Raw genomic sequence first — 22,038 nt, forward strand, 5'->3', positions numbered from 1 at the left:
ACATTCTACTGCTGTTTTCTATGTTTTATAATATAAAAATTTTATGAATTCAAAATCAGCCGCAAGTGAGCGTCAATCAAACTGATTGCATTGGAAAAAGGGAGCGCAATCATTTTGATTAAACTGTCCAACGTCATACCACAATTTGAGTTTCAATGTAATCAATTGTGCAGCTTTCATGGATATCAGACTGAAGTCTCAGCAGTCAAGGAGTGCAGGTTTTTTGAAGTGTTTTCTCTTGCTCATGTAACCGCATGCAATACAGTGAGCACCGGGATGTGTCTTTTCAGCGCGAGTGAATTTGCACAGGGTTTACAGATGATTGTACTATATTAAACTGTATGTAATTCTGAATATAATGTATAATAATGCTAAGGGTCCTGATAATGCCACATCATGTAATGTCTGATTTCACTAGTAAATTTATTCTATGGCAAACATTATTTTACTGGATAAACATACACAGTTATTTGAAAAGAATAGTTTAGAAACATGTAATTGGTGAAAATACTATTTTTAAAACTATAATATTAAAATATTTAAATGTATGTTATCAGTGACTGTGTATGATGTATGTATGAAGATGCCTATGCATCTAACATAATTATGCATTTTTCAGCTGGGCAGAATTATTAATATTTCTATTCTCGTGTCACTATTACCCTCTGCTGGGCTGATTTTTTGTCCCACTCCATGCCCTATGTATCATATTACTCTTTAATGATGAGTACTTTGTGTTAAGTTTTACAAGTAAAGAAACTGTTTCTCATATGTCCTGAAAGTAATAATAATAATAAATTCAAACTTAACTTCTGATGATTCAGGCTTTGTTCAAAGTTTTGTGAGAGTACAGAATCATGAATTCAGTCATGTAAATCAAACCAAATCCTTACGCCCTTTATCATTTCTGTTTTTTCAAAAAACATATTTTAATATACAGGAAATAAAATTTATTTTTTATCTGATTAATCGATTAATTGAGGAAATAATCGATGATTAATCGATTACCAAATTAATCGTTAGTCGCAGCCCTAAATCAGTTCACTTATATGAAATATCTGAACGAAACGATTCACCTAAATGTTTTGGACTTCCCAGACTACACGGGACAGTTTAGGTAAGTGTGTTTGCTCAGCAGCTGTGTGCACAATCCACTGTGACAAAAAGCAATGTAGTGTTTTGTTACACCATTACTCTTAATGGTGTAACAAAGTGGTTTGTTACAGTTTGTTACTGGAAAATGTACACTATTTAAAAAGAAAAATGTAATAATGTCACGCTAAATAATGTGTAGTGAACCTATGGACACAATGGCATTCCAGAAGCCCAGTGAAGACAAGTTGCTATATTTTGACTGGATCATAGTGGACTAACACAAACAAATGCCAAGCAGACATCAGATAAAGCTGCTCAGACAAATGCCAGACACCTCTTACGAGGCAGAAAGGAAAGCCCCAGACCCACTTCCATGTTGGAAGGAACTTCTCATTGATCCATGGGTTTCTTAATGCCAAAATGTTTTGGCACAACTTGACTCCCATTCTAAGCTAAGGTAACCATAAAAATTCCTTAGTACCTCCAGATGTAGCATATTAATTAACTGCCCATGTGGCAGCAGTGGCTGAAACAAAGAGAGGCCACAAAGAAAGACAAATCCTTCCTACATTTGCTTGGAATCCTTAAAATGGACATCAGCTGCAACATATGCACTCCAATGTTCATTCACAGAACTGTTTTTGTTAATTGCAGTTGTTTGATTAACACAATGATTCGCAGATGTTGACCTATTAACATATAAATGAATGTATGGTGGCTAGTTCAACCTTTCAGCATCATATTTGGACTCTTTGCATTCAGCATATTGCCAAGAGAATTGGTTTGTAAAGAGAACAATGCATTACGGTTAAACCATAAAGAGACTGTTCTAACTGCGAACTTTAGGCCATGCAAATAAGTTCCACACTGCAAAGGAAGGGTGGGCTAAACTATGTGTGCCACCTCTGATTCCAACAGCCAATCAGAACACTGGAACAGAAAGGTGCCACACTGCAATCTTATTCTCATGAAATAGGGATAAAAGTACTCTTTCAACAGACACAGTCTGTTCTGAGTCTCCCATCCTGAGAGACACTAACAGATCAGTGTTTCCCCTATATGCAATTTGCAGAGGCGCTGTACCACTGCTGAATTATGAACGCCGCTGTTGGGATTTCACATGGTTAATTTAATATTCTTGATGTAACATAATGCTTGTCAGCCCCAGTCAGTTGTACACTTTCTACAATGCAAAAGGGACCCCACCACATATACACACAAATACACGCACTTACTCACAGTGACGTCACTGCATAAAAACACGTGTCAAACTCACTTCATTTCAAGTGGCCCACGAGCTCATGTCTGAAATGTAGGATGGAAGGGGATTGCTGAACAATCAGTTAATATAAATGTGAATATAAATGAGCCTTCCCCTGTCATCTGTATGTTTTGGAGCGCATTTTGCTCACTTCAAAAGCAGAATGAAACTACACAGGTCAATTATAAACACAGCTTAATCATAGCAGCACGAGGGCAGAGCAGGTGCGGTAATTTGCGGACTGGTCTCAACTGAACAACAGACTATTTTAAATGCGCTTGTGAACCAGTGAGATGCGCAGCAGGGATTGCGAAACCTGTTTGAATGTGGTACAGAATTGTCTGTTGCAAAACTCTTATGTCTCGGTGATGAAACTAGTTTAAAACAAACAGCCCACACATTCTAAATGGCACTGACAAAGAAGATATAAATTAGAAGGCTTTTCAATTCACAGATTGCAATGCTTACAAAAAGGTACCATGGATTTTCTGCCGTAACACTAACTGTACTGTATTACCTATGGTAGTTGTGGCAGAAAACTTTCTAAAGACTGCTCTTTTGTCATTACAAAACTGCCATAGTTCTTTATATAGAAACCATATTTACTTACCATGGTAGTGGAGCCATGCGTGGTTTTACCTATGGTTACCATGAACTATTTACAAATATCATTGTTAAAACTATGGAAGAACTATGGTGCATTTTCATAATTATGGACCAAGTTATCAGTTTTCCATCTGTGTAAAATCTGTACTCTTGTAATGCTCTCTGATTGTAGGAAAATGTAAGTTGTTTTGTTTGCCTTCAGAAATTCCAAACATGGCTGTAGTTTAATTAGCAGGAGCCTGATGAAAGGAATCTGTAAAGAAGACCCAACTTATTCACACTGTCAGAATATTTCAATTTAGCCATATAAAAATTAGGTGTTTGTTTTTTCCTCAGATGTTACTGTTGTTAATATCATAATTTTCATCTGCATCCCAACCTCAAAATCAATGCTGTACTGTCAAATGTGCATTTCAATGCACATAACATGTAATAATATTTGCATGGGTGCTACCAAAGCTGGTGTTGGTGCCACATTTTCAAAGGGCCCTTTGAGGGCACAAATAAACCCTGATGTGGCCCAGGCTGAAATTGAGTTTGACTCCCGTTTTAATTTATTCTTTGACCAACACGCATTAATTCCCCTTTGGCTAACCAGCATAAATGTAATGCCAATATTAGATTTCTGTGTGTAAAACAAGTACACAGTAGATGTTGGTGGCCAATGTTTAAAACTAAAGGATTTTGTATGAACTGTAAGATGAATGATTAAGAGTCTTTGAAGTCTGCCAGAATGTAAATATCACTATCCAAAGCTCTTTCCAGAGACCTTGGCATTAATGTATACTACCATTTATGATTGTCTAATATTCTTTAGATTGCATAACCTGTGCATCAAATGTTTAAAAAAGTCTGAGTTATTTGTTTAATTGAAGATAAGGCCTTAAGCTTATTAGTTAACAGAGAAACAGCAGTTTATATTTCCATAAGACAATAGCCATGCTCTACCATAGCAACATCCAACTCAACCACTTGCATCTTTCTATTCTATGCATATTTTTCCTTCTCTGTTCGTAGTATCTTTTAGCATATTAGTACCATTTTGTAGTTGTTAGTTATTCTTGTTATTCTTTTTGTAAATAAAATTAATTTTATTACAACTGTCTGCCTTGTGTTGATAATACAGTTAGGGCTCTAAAAGTCACACCAAATCTCACAATTCCTTCAGATTACTCAGATGACTAACTCCCTCCAATTTACATATTTCTAATTCATTGAATGGTCCATTTTGATCATTCTAATATTGATAACTATATAAATAAGGACTATAATATTAACTATTGTATTTGGGTTGGGACCCAAACACTGCTCTGAATTATTATAATACATGATAACATGGCTGAACATTTAGAAAAACACCCACCACACTTGGATCTGGTCAGTATTGCAATGTTTTTTTTTTTTTTTTTAATCAATTTACAGGCACTTAATTACATTATCCCCCTTATTATTGAACATGTAACCAGCCAATTCTTGCCACATTATAAACAATATGAGGTTGATTAAAAAAAAAAAAAAAGGCTTTAGTTGTTTTTGGGCTCCTTTGCCACCATAGGAGCAAAATCATACTGCCACCCCAGTCCTGAGTCAGTCAGCACACAAGATTTCTGATCCTGAACAAACTTCAGACTCTGGTATGGAGTTCCTGAAGACAAATACTTTAAGGAAATACATTTTTCTTTGATAGGATATTAGCTTTATACTGTTCATATATAATATCTTAGGTCAAGTAAAATAGTTATAACACATACGCACATCACTACACTGAGCTGGACAAATACAGTACACTTCCCCTCCACTTAAAATAAACAACAAACACTTAAATAGTTTCCCTTTCAGTCAAGAAATTGTGTATTAAATACCAGGTTGACCCAATAAATGGATAATACTATTAAATGTTTTAAATACACCTTTACCACATTTAACTCACAGGTCCGTTTAGCTTGAATTTGTGGCATCAAGAATTTGATAACTCTGAGTTAATTCTAGAGGTCGGTAAGGCACTAAGAATTCAGTTTTCACCACGCATGACAAATCCTAGAGGCGAGACATCCAATAAAGAAAGCTCAGGAGTGCACAGGGCAGATGCACAGTTTGTGTCTCTCTGCACTCTGTTTCTCAGAGTATTGTTGCCTCCACGTGTGCCTGAGCAGAACGGCCGGTTCTCTTCTGGACCGCTCGCAGCCCTCTTCAGAAATCACGTGGGTCATCGGCCGGGACAGGATGTGGGTTTAATGCAGTGGCCCTGAAACATGACCAGGCCAGCCTGACAGTGGCATCCAGCGACGCAAGGCCTGTGACAGTGGCCGACCTCGTTCCAGTTACTGCAGGTTTTAGTACAGGCAGGACCACATGTGGCGTAGACTGCTCCATGTTTGCACTGTGTAGCTGCAGCACAAGAAGAGAAACAAGGGCAATAGCTCAAATGAAGAATTGAGACACCCTTCTACAAGGTAGGCTTTATGTAGTTGTTCATAATATACAAATCCAATTCTGAAAAAGTTGCGACAATACTGAAAATGCTAATAAAAACTAAATTCACCCTGTGCTATTTTAAAAGCACTACAACACATTATTTGATGATTTACCTTGTGAGTTTAATTCTTTGTTTTTTGTACACTCATTTCAAATCACAATTGCAACACACCCCAAAAAATTGGGACATTCGAGGATTTACCACTGTGTAACATCACCATTTCTTCTAATAACACTTATTTTGCATTTGAGCACTGAAGACACAAGTTTGCTAAGTTTTGCAAGCAGAATTTCCCCCCATTCATCCATTATGCTGATCTACAGCTGCACAATTGTACAGGGCCTTCTTTGCCGTATGGTATCTGTCTGCATTAAAGGGGCCCTCACAGATGTGCATGCTACCCATGCCATGGTCACTGTCACACCTCCATACCATGACAGACACTGGCTTATGGACCTGGCGCTCATAACAGCTTTGATGGTCCTTTACCTCTTTGGCCGGGAGAATGTGACAAATTTGGACTCGTCGGCCACAAAATATGATTCCACTGTTCTACTTTCCATCTCAGATGAGACCGAGCCCAGAGAAGTCTGTGGCGCTTCTGGACAGTGTTGATGTATGGCTGCTGCTTTGCATAGTAAAGTCTTAATTGCATCTGTTGATTGTGTTGACTGTCAAAGGTTTACCGATGTATTCCCAAGCCCATGTCATTATATCCATTACAGAGAGACGAATGACTGTTTTTAAGACAGTGACGTCTGAGGGATCTGATAGCATGCGCATTAAGCCCGGAGCGACCCAATACTGGGTCCTCTAGGGGGGCGCTTATCACAAAAAGAAAATATAAATATATTACGGTATTACTCAACAACTACTTGCTTGATCTGCGCAAATTAGGTGTCGTTTTAAAGCTTAGACTCTTATTGTTACAATGAATATAGCTGATCTGACCAATTCTAAAATACTGCTTTTAAACTGGCTGATAAATTAGAACTAATCCATTTAAAAAAAAGTCACATATTTGTGATAACATTCATATAAAAAACAGAAGAAAAAAAACAGCCATGTGTTGTATATCTTTGGAAAGGTCTTGATAAGTAGAATATAACAAGCAAATTAGTTTCATTCATAGACCAAACTACAGTGAGTATAGTGATTGAAATCCAAATGTATTATAAAATAAAATAAAAATAAATAAACAGCCTTTCCGTCACATTTTGGTAATTACTTCATGAAAAATAAACATAATATAGAAAACATATCACAACTTACAGCTGGCGATCCTGAATCAAACAAGCCCTCACTCGACATCGTATATTTTGTAAATCCAGATATACTGCTCAAAGAGTGTCATGAAAGCTACCCTGGCTAGCGCAAATATGGATTGCTATAGCAACATTGTTTTCTGGGAGCGATTCACTGAAACACGATCATTCATGTCATAGATGTGTCAGATTGCTTTCATTTGGGTCTCTAGAGAGTGTCAGATTCCACATTTGGACAAGTCAAGTGTCTCACGTGTGGACCAGAACCAGAACCAGAGCGCACATACATAGACTGCGCACAAATGGGAGTTCAACGCACATTCTTTGGAGTGATGGAACAAGTGATGGAAAAAGAAGCCAAAGTGCACTGAAATGTATCAAATGTACTATTAAGTATTTTTATATATATTTTTAGATTTTGCATTCATAGTTTTCAGTTAGTCTTTTTTAATGTTCAAAAAAACACATTAATTATTGCTTGGAGAGGTTATTTGGACATTCTGATATATAGAAGTCCACCTTGGAAACCATGATTCAATATGCTATAAGTGTGGATTGCTTTGTCCTATCAACAAAAAAAAACAAAAAAATCATGGTATAGTTGACGTTGTAGAACAACACCAAAGTAAATTTCTTGACCCTCCATACTTCCCGTCTAAAACGTATAATGTCAAACTGAATAATAACTGAAAAGTTAATTTTTTAGTGCTCATATTTTGTGTTATTCAGCAGTATTGTAGCATAAGAGTCTCTGAGAGGGATCCAAATCTATTTTCTTAAAATAAAAATAAAAATAATTAAAAAAAAATGGATACCATGCAATTTACGTTCTTTACCATTTTTATTTTTAAGTTATCAGCTCTTACTTTTGGATATGTCATTTTAGCAGAAATCCATCAAAATGCCTTCAGGGTGTAAGGGGTTAAAGCAGGACAATGCCAAACCACATACTGCTCAGATTACAAGTGCATGGCTGTGTAAGCAGAAAGTATGGTGCTAGATTGGCCTGACTGCAGTCTTTTCCTGTCTACAGTAGAGAATGTGAGGTACATTATGAAAGGCAAAATATGGCAATGAAGGCCCCATAAAATTTCGCAGCTGAAGATCTGCATAATGGATGAATGGGGTAAAATTCTGGTTGCTAAACTTAACAAACTTTTTTCTTCAGTGCCCAAATGCTTAATAAGTGTTATTAGAAGAAATGTTGATGCAATGTTACACAGTGGTAAACACTCGACTGTCCCAGCTTTTTTTGAGCGTGTTGCAATCATCTGTTTTGAAATGAATGTATATTTTAAAAAACAAACAATGAAATTCACAAGGTGAACCATCAAATAATGTGTTCATTGTGTTCAGCACAGGGTTATATAATTTACAAATCACTCCTTTTTGTATTATTAGCATTTTCCACACTGTCCCAGCTTTTTGGAATTGGGGTTGTATATATTATGTGAAAAATTCAAGTGTATTCCACTTATACATGTATTATTCAGCTTTCCAAAATAAAAAGCAGCACACAACAAATGAGAGTTCGAGTGGTTTCTGTCACTGGATGTGTGTCAGGTGTGACTTACTCATGCAGGTGAGTTCTGGTCTCCAGTGCACATGTACACCCTCCCTCTCACACGCTCGACTGTACGCTATGAACGACTCACAGTAACAGTTCTTATGCATTGGACACTCGCACATGTCTGTTACACATGATCTAAAGACAAGAAGACATATAGAGAGAGAGGGTGTCAGGGTTTGTAAAGGAGAACCCAATCACAAGCAGTCAATGCTCATAAAAGTTCTTTATTTAGAAAGCCGACAAACATTAACGGGCTGTAAACAAAAAACACCCTTAAGAGGATAAAAGTAAAACAAAACAAACTAACAAACGACACAAAAAAGCACTGATCAGAATCTAACAAAAGGTTAGAAAATTGTGCAACACAAACCAACTGTTGGAAGTAGAGGAACAGACTGAATACTGAGGGAAGAATCTGACACAAGACAGAACACACGAGGGGGATATAAAGCAGGAGAAATCAAGAGGGCACCCGCTGGGGAAAGGACAGTGTTGATCACCTCCTGGTGGTCAGTGGCTGCCTCCTATATCTAATGTCAATCAGAACACAATCTACCTGTCCAGATATTCAAATACTGCAAATATGATAATGATGATTAAATAAGACTGGGTCACTCTGTACCTGTAGAAGGAGGTGAAGTCTACAGCAGAATGGCACTTCTGAAATTCCCAGGACTTGAGTTTTTGGCATGCTCGGTGTGCACGGAGCTTCACCTTCACTGTGCCTGCGCACAGGAATGACGTGGGCCTGCGGTTTGGCACCTCACACACTTCGTTTTCCTCCACGCGCCACGACTCTGCAAACTCATCCACGTCAAACTTGAAATGTCCGTCTCCTCCTAGAGTGTCATCTCGCCGGTGACCATTATAGTTTCCACACAGACCACAGACACGCTCCTTCAGATGCGGAGCTGCAACCACCTCCACCAGACTGTCCCCGTCCCAAGTGATCTCCAGCCCTGATGGACAAACAGCCATCATAAGCATGAGACACAAAGGAAATGTACTGTATTGCTCTTTCTCATTCAAAAAGCTAGCATGCTAAATGGCTAATTGGAGGCTAGTTCTAAAGCCAGTGTAATGAGCTAACAATCGCTTGAAACTCAGTAATTTTTTGTTTTAAAAAACACTAAAAATGAATAGTACTTTTGAGAAAGATGTGTAACATCATGTACAGTCTTAGCGGCAGCATTAAAAAAAGCTGTTTTATTTTACATGGAGCTGTGCTGCATAATGGGGCCCGTCATGCTGAGATAGCATTGTAGATAGCGTGGACATGTAGTGCATTGTAACAATGTTAAGTTGACTGCCATCACAACATAAAACATTACTCAGTGCACATAATTTGTCTACCTGTGTCCCAGTTCACATACTATTTGTGCTAAATCATATGTGAGATTAGAAATAGTGTATCTCAAATCATAGCATGTTGAAAATAGAATGTGAGGCAGAAGCTGTTGCAGCAGTATTAAAATGTCTGAAGTTGAGAAATAATTAATTTTAAGATAATGTATTTAGCGAAATGCAAACACTAACATGCAAACACAAACAGTACGAGACAAAGGGTCTGTGGTATGTAGACTAGAGGTAGATCAGTTTTACAGATTAATCGGTGCCGATAGTGGCTTTATGGAACTATCGGTTATCGGCAAAAATCTATGCTGATAGGGTTTTTTTATTCCTCCGTGTTCTTCTGTGGCCAGCACTGGAGGATTCTACAGTTAGAACAACTTGGATCTACAGCCTTGGTCATACAAGGGGGCATGGCTTAGCGTGGGGGAAAGCGAAGCTTTATTACTATAGTTACTCATACATTTCTATGAGGAAAAAGGGGAAAAATATCCAACAAATTTGGCTATTTTAACAACAAAAAATATGACGGAAAGCTGTTGTGTAGTTATTGTTTTTTTTGCACTTCAAACAATGCCAAAATACAACAAACTGCATCTGGGAATTTGTTCATTTTGGACTCTTGTAGCCTCTATTACTGTGCCTGTCATAGTAAGTAAAAGTTTTTTTTTTTAAAGGGATATTTTACCCCAAAAATATTTTACCTCTCATCATTTACTCACCCTCATGTCATCCCAGATATGTATGACTTTCTTTCTTCTGCAGAACACAAAACAACATTTTTAAAAAGAATATCTCAGCTCTGTAGGTCCATACAATTCAAATGATTGGTGCCAAAAATTTGAAGCTCTAAAATCCACATAAGGGCAACAAAAAGTACTCCAGATGACTCTGTTGATTAAATCCATGTCTTCAGAAGTAATATAAGTGAAATGTGAAAAACAGTTCAATATATAAGTCCTTTTTCCTTCACTTTCTCGTTCACCTGCTGTTTTTGGTGATTCACATTCTTTGTGCATATCGCCCCCTACTGGGCAGGGAAGAGAATTTATGATAAAAAATGACTTAAATATTGATCTGTTTCTCACCCACACCTATCATATCGTGTCTTTAACCACTGGAGTCTTTTGGATTACATTTATGCTCCCTTTATGTGGATTTTGGAGCTTCAAAGTTTTGGCACCCATTCACTTGCACTGTGAGGACCTAGAGAGCTGATATATTCTTCTAAAAGTCATAATTTGTGTTCAAAATTTTATTTTATCATTAGTTTTTCATCATTTTGTTGACATTTTAGCTTTCTAGAAATATTGTCCATGTATTACATCAATAAATATGATGTATTGAAACTGCATATATTATATTGCATATATACAATTTATTGTAACATGTTTGTTGTTTACATTTGTCTAATTTGTATTATTTTCAGTTATTTACTTAGATATGTAGAACAAGTGCTAAAATGGTACTGTCTCTTTAAGATCTGTGGCAGAGACTTTGACAGTAGTGTTTGTTTGGTCGAATAGCTTCTTTACAGCATCCATGCTTATGTGATTAGAATTAAATGTTTCTTTTGTTGTTTTTGATAAATAACTGACTGTAGAGAACAGAAAGGATATTAAAAGAGACATTATAAAACAATAAATAGTTTGCTTGGATCTAGTCTTTGGACTCACATCACACAGAAAGAGTCAAAGCTTTTACTCTCAGCACGCAGTGAAAAGAGCTTGGTGCTGAATTTCTTCGCCACTGGGCCACTCAAACACTGGTGAGTGAAATCTAAAATCACAGACATTTTTATTGCATATGGGAAGTATTTACGCACATATGATTGTAGGGGATTGCAGGTAAAAAGAAAGAGCAATCTTGGCATTTAAAGAATTGACTTTCATGCCTCATAAAAGCATCTCTGACTGCACTGAAAATATCACGATATATCACGATACATGGATCTAAGTATCGATACAATACTGTGAAAAAAAGTATCGTGATATATTGACATTTGATTGTATCGACACAGCCCTAAAGGGAACCGGTCATTATCGCAATATAAACCCAAAAAGTTGGGATCTTGTATCACTTGAAGGAGTTTATATTGCGATAATGAGCAGCTGACTATACATTATTTGATTTTTTAACAAATACCAAAAATAATGGACATGAAATAATGATTTGAGTTGAAATTATGTTGAGATGAAAGAGACTCCAGACTCCAGTCTCCAGAAACAGCTGAATTCAACCTCCAGCTTGAGTCAGTGTTTTGTTGGTGTTTATTTTGCAAAAATGACCATCTGACTGCTCATTATCCTGCTTATTACCCTTCCTGTTGTCACAGAAAATGTATATATACACTACCATTCAAAGGTTTGGGGTCACTTGCCTGAAATGTTTCTTGTGATCTTAAAAATCTTTTGATCTGAAGGTGTATGCTTAAATGTTTGATATTAGTTTTGTTGACAAAAGTATATTCATTTATTTCATTATAAAACTAAAATTTAATTAAAAAAAAAAGTTTTTGAAATTGATGACTTGGACTAAATAATAAAGAAAAGCAGCTAATAAGTGCTCAACATAGATGGGAACTCCTTCAATACTGTTTAAAAAGCATCCCAGGGTGATACCTCAAGAAGTTGGTTGAGAAAATGTCAAGAGTACATGTCTGCAAATTCTAGGTAAAGGGTGACTACTGTGAAGATGCTAAAATATAACACAGTTTTGATTTATTTTGGATTTTGTTTAGTCACAACATAATTCCCATAGTTCCATTTATGTTATTCCATAGTTTTGATGACTTTACTATTATTCTAAAATGTGAAAAATTATAATAAAGAATGAGTAAGTGACCCAAAACTTTTGAACGGTAGTGTGTGTGTGTGTGTATATATATATATATATATATATATATATATATATATATATAGTATAAAAATAATGATTTAAAACAAATTGTTCCATCCATTGTCCAACGGGTCAATTTTAGGAAGAACCAGTTGTGGCCTTTCAATGGTAAAATACTTATTGGATGTTATTTTCTCCTAAAACATTAGATTACAGAAAAACATTACTCTGCAGCACCATCCTAAACCCCTGTAACACTGCAACAAATCTATTGACATAAGTGGCAAGGAATTAATTGTTTGCAATGAACAACCAAAGTGGGTCCATTTTGAATGCTGGAGGAGTCAATAGAGATTCATTTATCTGCAATACCAGGTTAACCGGTGAATTAGGCAGCCTCTGTGTAAACCACACCATTGAGTACACATGATTACAGGCTTGACATAGTTGGTGTTGTGACAAAACATGATGTGTTGCAACACGGGCGTTGGGTTCCTCTTGTTAACGTTTTAACAACTGCATCAATATCTTACGAGACATGAGCTGCTAACATGAAGGTTGCACCCAGATAAGAGTGATACAGCTACAGGGCGGTTACTGAAATCACAATCCTCATGCAACAGGTCAATCCAGTTAGTGTGCTCTATCAGAAATGAGCTTTACCTGCGATGGTGGTGAGTTTAAGCAGATATCCATCCAGGTCGATGTGAACTCCAGTGCTGTGGAAGGGCAGAGCGATGCGCGTGCCATTCTGACGGACGGTCAGGTGTTGATGGAGACTGATGCTCAGGCCTGACATGTGCAGTTCCACTGATTTGGTCCAGGAGAAGGAGTGTGTGCGCCGTGCGTCGTTCTTCACCAGTACGCTGAAGCTGGCGGCAGGCGAACAGTCCTTAGTGAGCACATATTTACACGTGCCCTGGAAGTTAAATGTGCGGCCGTCAAAAGTGTTATAGTGAGGGTCTCCAAATACCGTACACACGCCTGGCTCTGGAGTTATGAAGAGAGTGATGGAGAGGATATTGGCTGGTGAAATATCCACTTTGTTAAATGAAAAATGAAATTTGTGTGCAAACAGATGACAAACGCAGGGTTTATACTTTGAATTTGTACAGTTAGATTGAGGTGACACTTCAGTGCTGCGTGTGTGACAAGTCTGACTGCTTTCAACTTACTGTCAGTGCACACAGGACAGCAGCCAGTGCGATTCAGGATCTTATTCTGAAAAGACAAACAGAAAGATGTAAAGACACACAGAGGGACAGACAGAGACTCGCACTGACGCAGCAAATACCATACGGTCTCGACCGCAATCTATTCCGAGTCAGATAAAAGAGCTACTGTTTAATGGTTTCCCTGCCAAATCTATTTAAGGCTTCTACACTCTTTGCATTTAGCAAAACGCTGAATCATAAAGAAATAAAATCAAAATGAAGGGAAGTGGTGAAAACCATATTATTGCAGCAAGTGCTGGTTAGTCAGTGTGTAACACTGAAATGACACTGACAGCCGGTGAGCTCATGATTGCTACAAGAAATATTCATACAACACCACTGACATTTCATTTCATGTTGCATGACATGCATGGATGTTTATAATAATAATAATTATTCTATTTAAATCAATCTACTATTGATTTAAAGTTATTAAGAGTATAGAAACAATATAACTGAAGTGTACTGCAAACTATTTAGACATTTACAGAGATATAGGTAGTTTGAGAGTGTAGAGAGAGTGACTCGTTTGTGTCATTCACAGTGCATGATGGGCGGTTGCTGCAGAGCTCTTTTGCCTCTGATTGGTGGATCTTCTTCATCAGGATCATGGGCAGTACAGTTTTTTTTTATCAGAAATTCTGCTATTCAGCACAATTTTCTTTTTAAATTAAGTTCAAATAATGCTGACTGATGTCTTCAACAGAAGCATATACTCTCAATTAACAACCTCGAAGCACATGGTAGGTCTGTTTTTAAAGGTTTATAAGTTATTGCTAAAAATCAGTTCACCAATGGAAAAATGAATGAGATTTTTACTTCCAGAACCAAACCGCTCTATTGTTAAGGAGCAGTTGTATTGTGTTGCTCTATTTTGTAATTTCGTGTGTAGTGCAAAGCAGTCCTGATGTAGTTTCATGCTGTGGAGACATTCACATGTCATATAGGCTTTGTGTTGCTGTAATTAAAGGTGTGTTCTTGTCTTGCTTCATTTGAAATTGATTGCTCATGTGCTTAAGTTAATCCTCAACAGAATCACTAGCCCTCATTAGTGACTACGTTTACATGGACACCAGAAAGCAGGTTATTCCTGTTTACATGCACTGTATAAGTGTCGTACTCTTTATTCCCGTATACATGCGGCTCGTTCAGTAAGCAGTTTTCTCCACAGAAATGTAATTTTCCCGCGACGTTTGTGTAAATAACAAACATGGGTTCCAAGAAAGACTCACTATTTTATTCTCTGTTGCTTCACTTTATTTCCAGATATTCCTTCACTTTCTCTCCAGCAGCTGAATTGTACTGCAATAGTGGGATTTCCCTCTGACATAAAACTCTGGGATTTCCCCTATGTGGGTGTAGTTTTTAGTGTATGTGATTGTCCCACTGTACTCCCAGAAATGTTGAATTCTTTCTGCTGTGTTGAGTTGTTGTTGGGCTCCATCCTATGACGTTTATTATCCTGATCTGTTTCACGCACATGCACTCTTCAAACCTCTTACATGACCACATTAAGCAGCGTTCTCCGAGAGAAACCCAGGTGTGTTAAACTGCTTTCTCTTAATCGCAAGGAAATCAGTGTTCTTGTTTACGTGACGTTTTAAAACGCTGCTTTCTGCTAAAACCCTGGAATAAACCGTTGTCTTAAGTGCATGTAAACTATGGCTGAAACAATTAGTCGCCGTTACTGACAACGTCGACAATAAAAAATTGTCGACAATATTTTCATTGTCAAACAGATGTTTGATCTTATTGAACATATCATGAGATCACATTAAACTCTTATGATGACGCGCGAGAGGAGCACTGTAGTTCACGACTGACTGAGGAGAGATAGAATTACACAGATCACAGTCCAGATGCACTCTAAATGTTCCAAACAGCTTATGTAGATTGCAAAGTATGAGGGAAAAATACCAAATAAGTAAATACAGAAGCACTGTCATTGTGGAATAAGTGGAGCCGGAGCTCTTTAATGGAAACACTCCGGCGTTACATCTTTAATGCAGTTATATTTAATGCGTTATAGCTTTAATAGCAGATCATGTAAATAACTACAAACTCCGAAACTGGCATTTCTCTGTGCGGTCAGCGCCTCTTCTATGAGTTGCGTGAATGTCCCGATCTAAGGGGGAGAGACTGAAACTGGCACACTCTGTGGTGGGGACACTCATCCCTCGAGCGCACTCATCCCTCGAGCGCACACGCTTAATGCAGCTAGATTATAACGTGATGACTCGTGACTTATTGAATCATAATATATGTGTGACTGTGTGTTTCTTATCGTGAAGAACATTGGCAATACGCAGCTTTATTAATAAGACAGAGTTTGTTTTTTTGTGAGTTAAAGATGGATTGAAGTGAACAGAAAGGTGAGAGAGGGTAGTCTTCACCACATTATACACGTTTTTGTTTTGGCTTGTTTTCCAATATAAATATCTAAAACTCCTTTAAAACAATGTACATTTACTTCAGCAGCTATACTGCAGAAGAAAAAATTGATATCTAAGAATGTTGAATATAATATTAAAAATACAAATATTTAAAATATCTAAAAATCCTTTAAAAAAAAGATGCACTCACCTGAGAGCAGCATATCAGATATTTAGACTTCCTTTTAGAGAATAGATCTTGAATATAAGTATATTTTGTCTTTACTGCACTCGTATAACCAGAAATATAACCAAAATGATATACAAAATACACTTATATTTAAGATACGTTCTCTTAAAGCAAGTCTAAATATCTTATATGTTGTTTCTCAAGTAAATGTTTCTTGTTTTAAGACAAAAACACTTGATAACGATAGGATTTTTTACTGAATTTAACTTAATAAAAAGTATATTTTTACTCCTTTAATTTAGTGAATGTCATTTAGAGGTATTTTAAAAGATGATTTTGTCCTCTTTATTGTTAGTAAGCACGTTTAATACAACCTTTTAAGTCGAGGCACAAGCTGAATAGTCGGTTAAGAGCTAATGATTAATCGTTGCAATAATCGCTGAATAGTCGAATAATCATTCTAATAATCGTTAGATTAATCGATTATCAAAATAATAGTTTGTTGCAGCCCTAGTGTAAACATAAGTCAGTGTTAAAACCTGTACATGTACATGTGAGTACACTGAGAAAGAACACAAACAAAGACAAAACAAGGAAAAAATTTAAATATGTTCCTTTGAATAAAAATCAACCCCTGGGACATGAAAGTGCTCAAAGTTGAAGAAACACCCATATAGGAAAAGGTATTTTAGCCATACTTTTGCAGAAATAACATTATTGATATTTGATTTTTTTTTTCTCCCTAAATATGATGTATTGTATTTTTGTGTCTTGCCTCTGTGTGTTTTGTTGTTTTTTTATAGAAAAAGTGCTGCAGTAAATTATAAACTAATATATTATACATAAGTACAGATGACATTTAGATATAACTGCAAACGGGGTTAGGTGTCTGGGTGTGTTCTTTTTTTGTAAAGCATGACTTACCGAGGGGCAGCTGGTGATGGGAACACAATTCTTGGGCTGACATTCAATATTTCCCTTCACACAGGTGCACAGAGTGCAGTTAACTGATGACCATCTGTCACCATCCTACACAAAAAGAGATAAAGTCATTCTTTTCTGATCTGCACGCATATTCTTAAATAAAAATAAAAAAAAAGTTTGTCAAAGCAACTTAGATTGCATTAAAGCTAAACAATACATCAGTATGTGTGTTCCCCAGGAATCAAACCCATAACCTTGTTATTGTGAGCGCCATGCTATACCAGTTGAGCTGCAAGAACACCTATCTGTCATTGCATCACTTTCACATTTATTCATTATTGACCTATTCGTCCATATTCTTGAATGTCTCACCCTGTATATCTTGCTCTTTACCCTGCAGTACTTCACATCCTCCATCTTGAGAACAGACTTGCACTCTTCACAGCACGCACGGCCGTGACAGCTGCCGGGTGGCGAGCACCTCCTCCTGCACACCACCGTGGAGTCCACACACGTGCAGCTGGTGCAGTTGTCATAGCTGAAGGATGTGCCGTTCTCATACACCTCACTGTGGAACAGACAGCTGCCAAACGACAGGTCAAACACCTTCCTCTGGCCTACAGAAGACAAACGGCACCCTGTCACTTTACATTTCTCATGTCTGGACGCCATCTGAAGTGAGTGACATCACTGCAGGTTGAGTGCGATCATTGATGGTTGCACAATAGATGCCAAGCGTCCTTCCCTAAAGATTCAAAGGAATAGTTCTCCTAAACATGGAAATTCTGTCATTATCAACTCACCCTATTGTTGTTCCAAACCTGTTTTTCTTCCTTTCATGGAGCACAATAGTAGAAATCTTCACACAGCTCTTTTCCATACACCAACAGTTTATAGTGACCATGAATGAATGAACTTTACATTTATATAGCACTTTTCTGACACTACACTCAAAGCACTTTACACAGTGAACAGGGGACTCTTCTCAACCACCACCAGTGTGCAGCATCCAACTGGATGATGCAACAGCAGCCATAGTGCACCAGTACACTCACCACACACCAGCTATTGGTGGAGAGGAGAGAGTAGAGTTATAGAGCCAATTAATGGATGGGGATTATTAGGAGGCCATGAGTGAGAAGGGCCAATGGGGAGAATTTGGCCAGGACACCAGGGTTACACCCCTAATCTTTAGATTCCTTTGAATCTTTACAAGAAGTGTCCTGGGATTTGTAATGTCCACAGAATCAGGACCTCCATTTAACATCTCATCCAAAGGACAGTACCTTTTTACAGTATAGTGTTCCCCTCACTATACTGGGGAATTAGGACCCACACCAACCACAGGATGAGCACCCCCTGCTAGCCTCCCTAAGACCTCTTCCAGCAGTAACCTTAGTTTTCTCCAGGAGGTCTCCCATCCAGGTACTGGCCAGGCTCAAACCTGCTTAGCTTCGCTGGGCAACCGGACTTGAGCTACAGGGTGATACGGCTGCTGGCTATTTTATTCATGTTGGTCAAGCCCCCAAAAAGGACTAAACATAAGGGGCCCAATTTTAAGAGCACTAACATTAAGCTCAGCGCTATGCCGTAAGTCATAAGTGCAAAGTCAGTGGGCATGGCCATGAAATTTTGGTATTATCGGGCAAGCACACGCTAAGTCTAGGAGCAAGTAGGTTTGGCGAAATCGCCCGTGCAATGCAGAAATGGGCTGGATTTAGTGCCATTGATTTCTCAGGTTTTCTCCAGTTATTATTCCACTGTCTGTGTCCTATTATAGTTCATTCCCTCAAGCACCAGCAATATAAACCAAGACGGCACATCCATAAGAAGTTGGTAGTGTAAATGGACTGTATGCAATGAATTAGAAGACTTAAAAATTAGGTTATTTTGTGCATTAAATGCGTCCTTGATGATTGTCAGGCATATTTCTATGACAGTGACATGCTCCTTTTATACGTATAGAAAATGTGATTCTCTTCTAAATTTGGATGTACACTCTACATAGTAGAGTTTATAATCTAAATTATAGGAAATGTAAGTATTATTATCATTTTCATCTACTGACACACAAATTATGGCAAGTATGTAACAGCGTATTGTATCAGCATGCACTTCACTTCTACAGGTCGATTTTGATTTAAAAAAAAATTAAATTCATGTATTCAAACACAAAAATATAATCAAAATAATGAAGTGGTACAAATATCATACCAAATTCAAATATTTTATTCTCTCCTTGTTCTGCCAACCCCTTTTACAGTGACTTAAAAATCAATCTCAACAACAGGTGGAAAATTACTAGTAGGCTACAAATTAAATCAAAAATACAACTGTAAATATACAATAATCATAATAATAATAATGCATATAAACATAAAAATAATCATAAAAATAATGTTAAAAATAAACTATGACCTCTAGAAAGTTTAATATAAATCTCAGTCTATTACCCCTGAAAAACTGTGATCTTCAGGGACATTATTTCTCAGGAAAATAGCAAATTGCACTTTGCGCCACTTTATTTAAATACAATACACCCACAGTTTGTATGCCTACACCCACAATAGTGCAAACACTCCCACACACGCCCACTTGCGCTGGCTCAAAAATTGCACTTAGAATTAGAGCTCTCACAAAAATTGGACGGGACGTTGCGCACTGTCGTAGCACGTAGCTCTGCGTTTTGTGCACACATGCAAATAGAGCCCTAGGGCTGGGTAAAAAAAATATTTTCTGATTAATTTCAATCTTCATTTGAACAATTGCAATATTGATTCTTAAAATCCCAAAATTGATCTTTTCCTCTATGCACAACCCTCTCTACAGCTTGTAAATCACCTGCATATTCAAGATTTACATATCAGTACAAATTATGCATGTAAACAATAAACATTTAAGTATATACTGTATATGCAATGTGTATTCAATTGTTAAAGTGCGAAAAGTAATCTTTGTTATTCTATTATTTTTTAAAAACATATTTTCCCATTTCCTTTGCCAAAATCGTTCCATAATAATGAGGCATAATAATAGCATTTTAAGAGTTCATCTCAGGGTATGCACAGAAATCTGACCAAGTAATAAAGTGTACCCTAATTGTAGACTTTTTTTTTGGCAAAACAACACCAAAGCATTCAATTCTGGTGACTCTGAGAGAAGCATTTTTTATGTATAAAGCTGTATGTATAGCATCTATGTAACTACTGGCTAAAGCACTTCTAAAAGAAGCTATTTAGACCAGTGCCAGAAATGAACTTTTCTATTAAGGGGCAACATTTGCCCCCTGGAGTTGTTTTTAGGGACATTTTTTTACCGTTATGAGGGAATTGTTAGGACATATTTTTTCTAACCATACAAAATATGACAATAAGATGTCATTGTGTTACGTCAAATACTTTAAATTAATCAATTCCTTAAAATATATGTTCAACCTGAATAATCAGATAAGCGGTTATTTATCAAATAAATTTAATGTGATACATATAGGTCTTGAATAAATGTTTCAAATAAGAAACAGAAATCATTAAAGTAGCACTTTTTTTTTTGCCCCCACATTTTGAATTTTGGGGCAATTTTTGTCACCTTCAGTGGCAATTTTTGCCCTGAGCCCTTGTTAATTTCTGACCCTAGTTCAGACCAAACGCATTCTTGTGCTAAAAATGCAAGATGCAGTGCAATGAATCAAGCAGAACGCAGGTGTCTTGAGATGTGATTTTAACAGCTGAAGTTCTTTTACAGCTTCAAAAACACAGTAAAACTTGGCAAAAATACATTCATCTAGCACATTTGTATGAAAAACAATTGAAATGAGGACAGAGGAAGCTTTACAAGGAGGCTTTAGCGAGGATGCACAGATGGATTAATGTGGAAAAATCTTTTGCGTATACATAAATTCTCCTCCCCCTTTACATCTGACACAAAGTTTTAATTCATGTTTCACCGCTGTTTTAACAAAATTTAATTGTCACATATTTTGACATTGCATCTTGAATTATTAGGATTTATTCTCAATATATCAAATAATGACATTTGAACAACATTACGGCTCTGAAATGACGCTTGAACAAGTGGGACATTTCACTTGAATTCCTTTTTTTCATCTTTTCCTCATATCCAAAGAGGGAGCTGACAGGACGCGAAGGAAAGGGACAGTTTTAGAAACATGAATCCAACAGACGAGAGAGTCGCTGCACTGTTTCTCTGCCAGTTCTGCGCTAAATGTGATTGAATTTGTCTTTTTTTGATTTTGATCAACAACTGACAGTAAAGAACGTAAGAAATATTCAAACAGACATCATAAAGAGAGTTCATGCGTTACTGATAGCCAAACATTGTGGCCATTTTACAACATTTTAAAGTCATGCTCTGTATTAACAAATTCTGTAGAGTATATTAGACATTTGCTGATATTCAATAATAAGATATATCATGATAATTAACATGCACAATATTGTCATCGTGAGCAATTCCAAATACCGTGAAAACTTCTAGATAACCTATTAACCAAATTGCTTTGATTTTTCTGAATGCACTGTAGCATTTTCAGCAATAAATCGACATTCCCAACACTCTAACTCTTGTAGTAATAGGAAGACATGCCAAATTACTAGGAAACTCTAAAATTCATGTTTCTTTTTCAATTAAACTTTTCCCTCAAAATGTTCCCATTGTTGTTACTTGTTCATTTGTGATGAAAATTAACCGAAATAAATTAGATCAATGCAAAATAGAAGCATTGGACTCAGACTTTTGAAAGCCACCATGTCCCTTTGAATTTTATAAGGTCTGATCTTTGCAAAATAATTTTTTTGTTATCTTTTAATTTAAAAAGTGCAAAACAAGTAACAAAATCTTGTACTTAAGAACAACAATAA

The 22,038-nt window shown here is 36.9% G+C and overlaps 1 protein-coding gene across 1 annotated transcript in view; it reads right to left on the minus strand.

The window, feature by feature from the left end:
* Positions 1–4,335: 4,335 nt before the first annotated feature.
* The window catches only part of bmper (BMP binding endothelial regulator), a 40,078-nt gene continuing 22,375 nt past the window's right edge, over positions 4,336–22,038 (minus strand). Inside the window, exons 8-14 of the mRNA XM_051718043.1 lie at positions 17,534–17,778; positions 17,162–17,266; positions 13,637–13,682; positions 13,125–13,451; positions 8,896–9,232; positions 8,278–8,408; positions 4,336–5,350 (exon numbers count right to left, since the gene is read on the minus strand). Coding sequence (XP_051574003.1) covers positions 5,169–5,350; positions 8,278–8,408; positions 8,896–9,232; positions 13,125–13,451; positions 13,637–13,682; positions 17,162–17,266; positions 17,534–17,778 — 1,373 coding nt within the window. The 3' untranslated portion in view covers positions 4,336–5,168. The remainder of the gene's footprint in view (positions 5,351–8,277; positions 8,409–8,895; positions 9,233–13,124; positions 13,452–13,636; positions 13,683–17,161; positions 17,267–17,533; positions 17,779–22,038) is intronic.

This window comes from Myxocyprinus asiaticus, chromosome 15 (genome assembly GCF_019703515.2).
Source record: "Myxocyprinus asiaticus isolate MX2 ecotype Aquarium Trade chromosome 15, UBuf_Myxa_2, whole genome shotgun sequence".
NCBI classification, from domain to species: Eukaryota; Metazoa; Chordata; class Actinopteri; order Cypriniformes; family Catostomidae; genus Myxocyprinus; species Myxocyprinus asiaticus.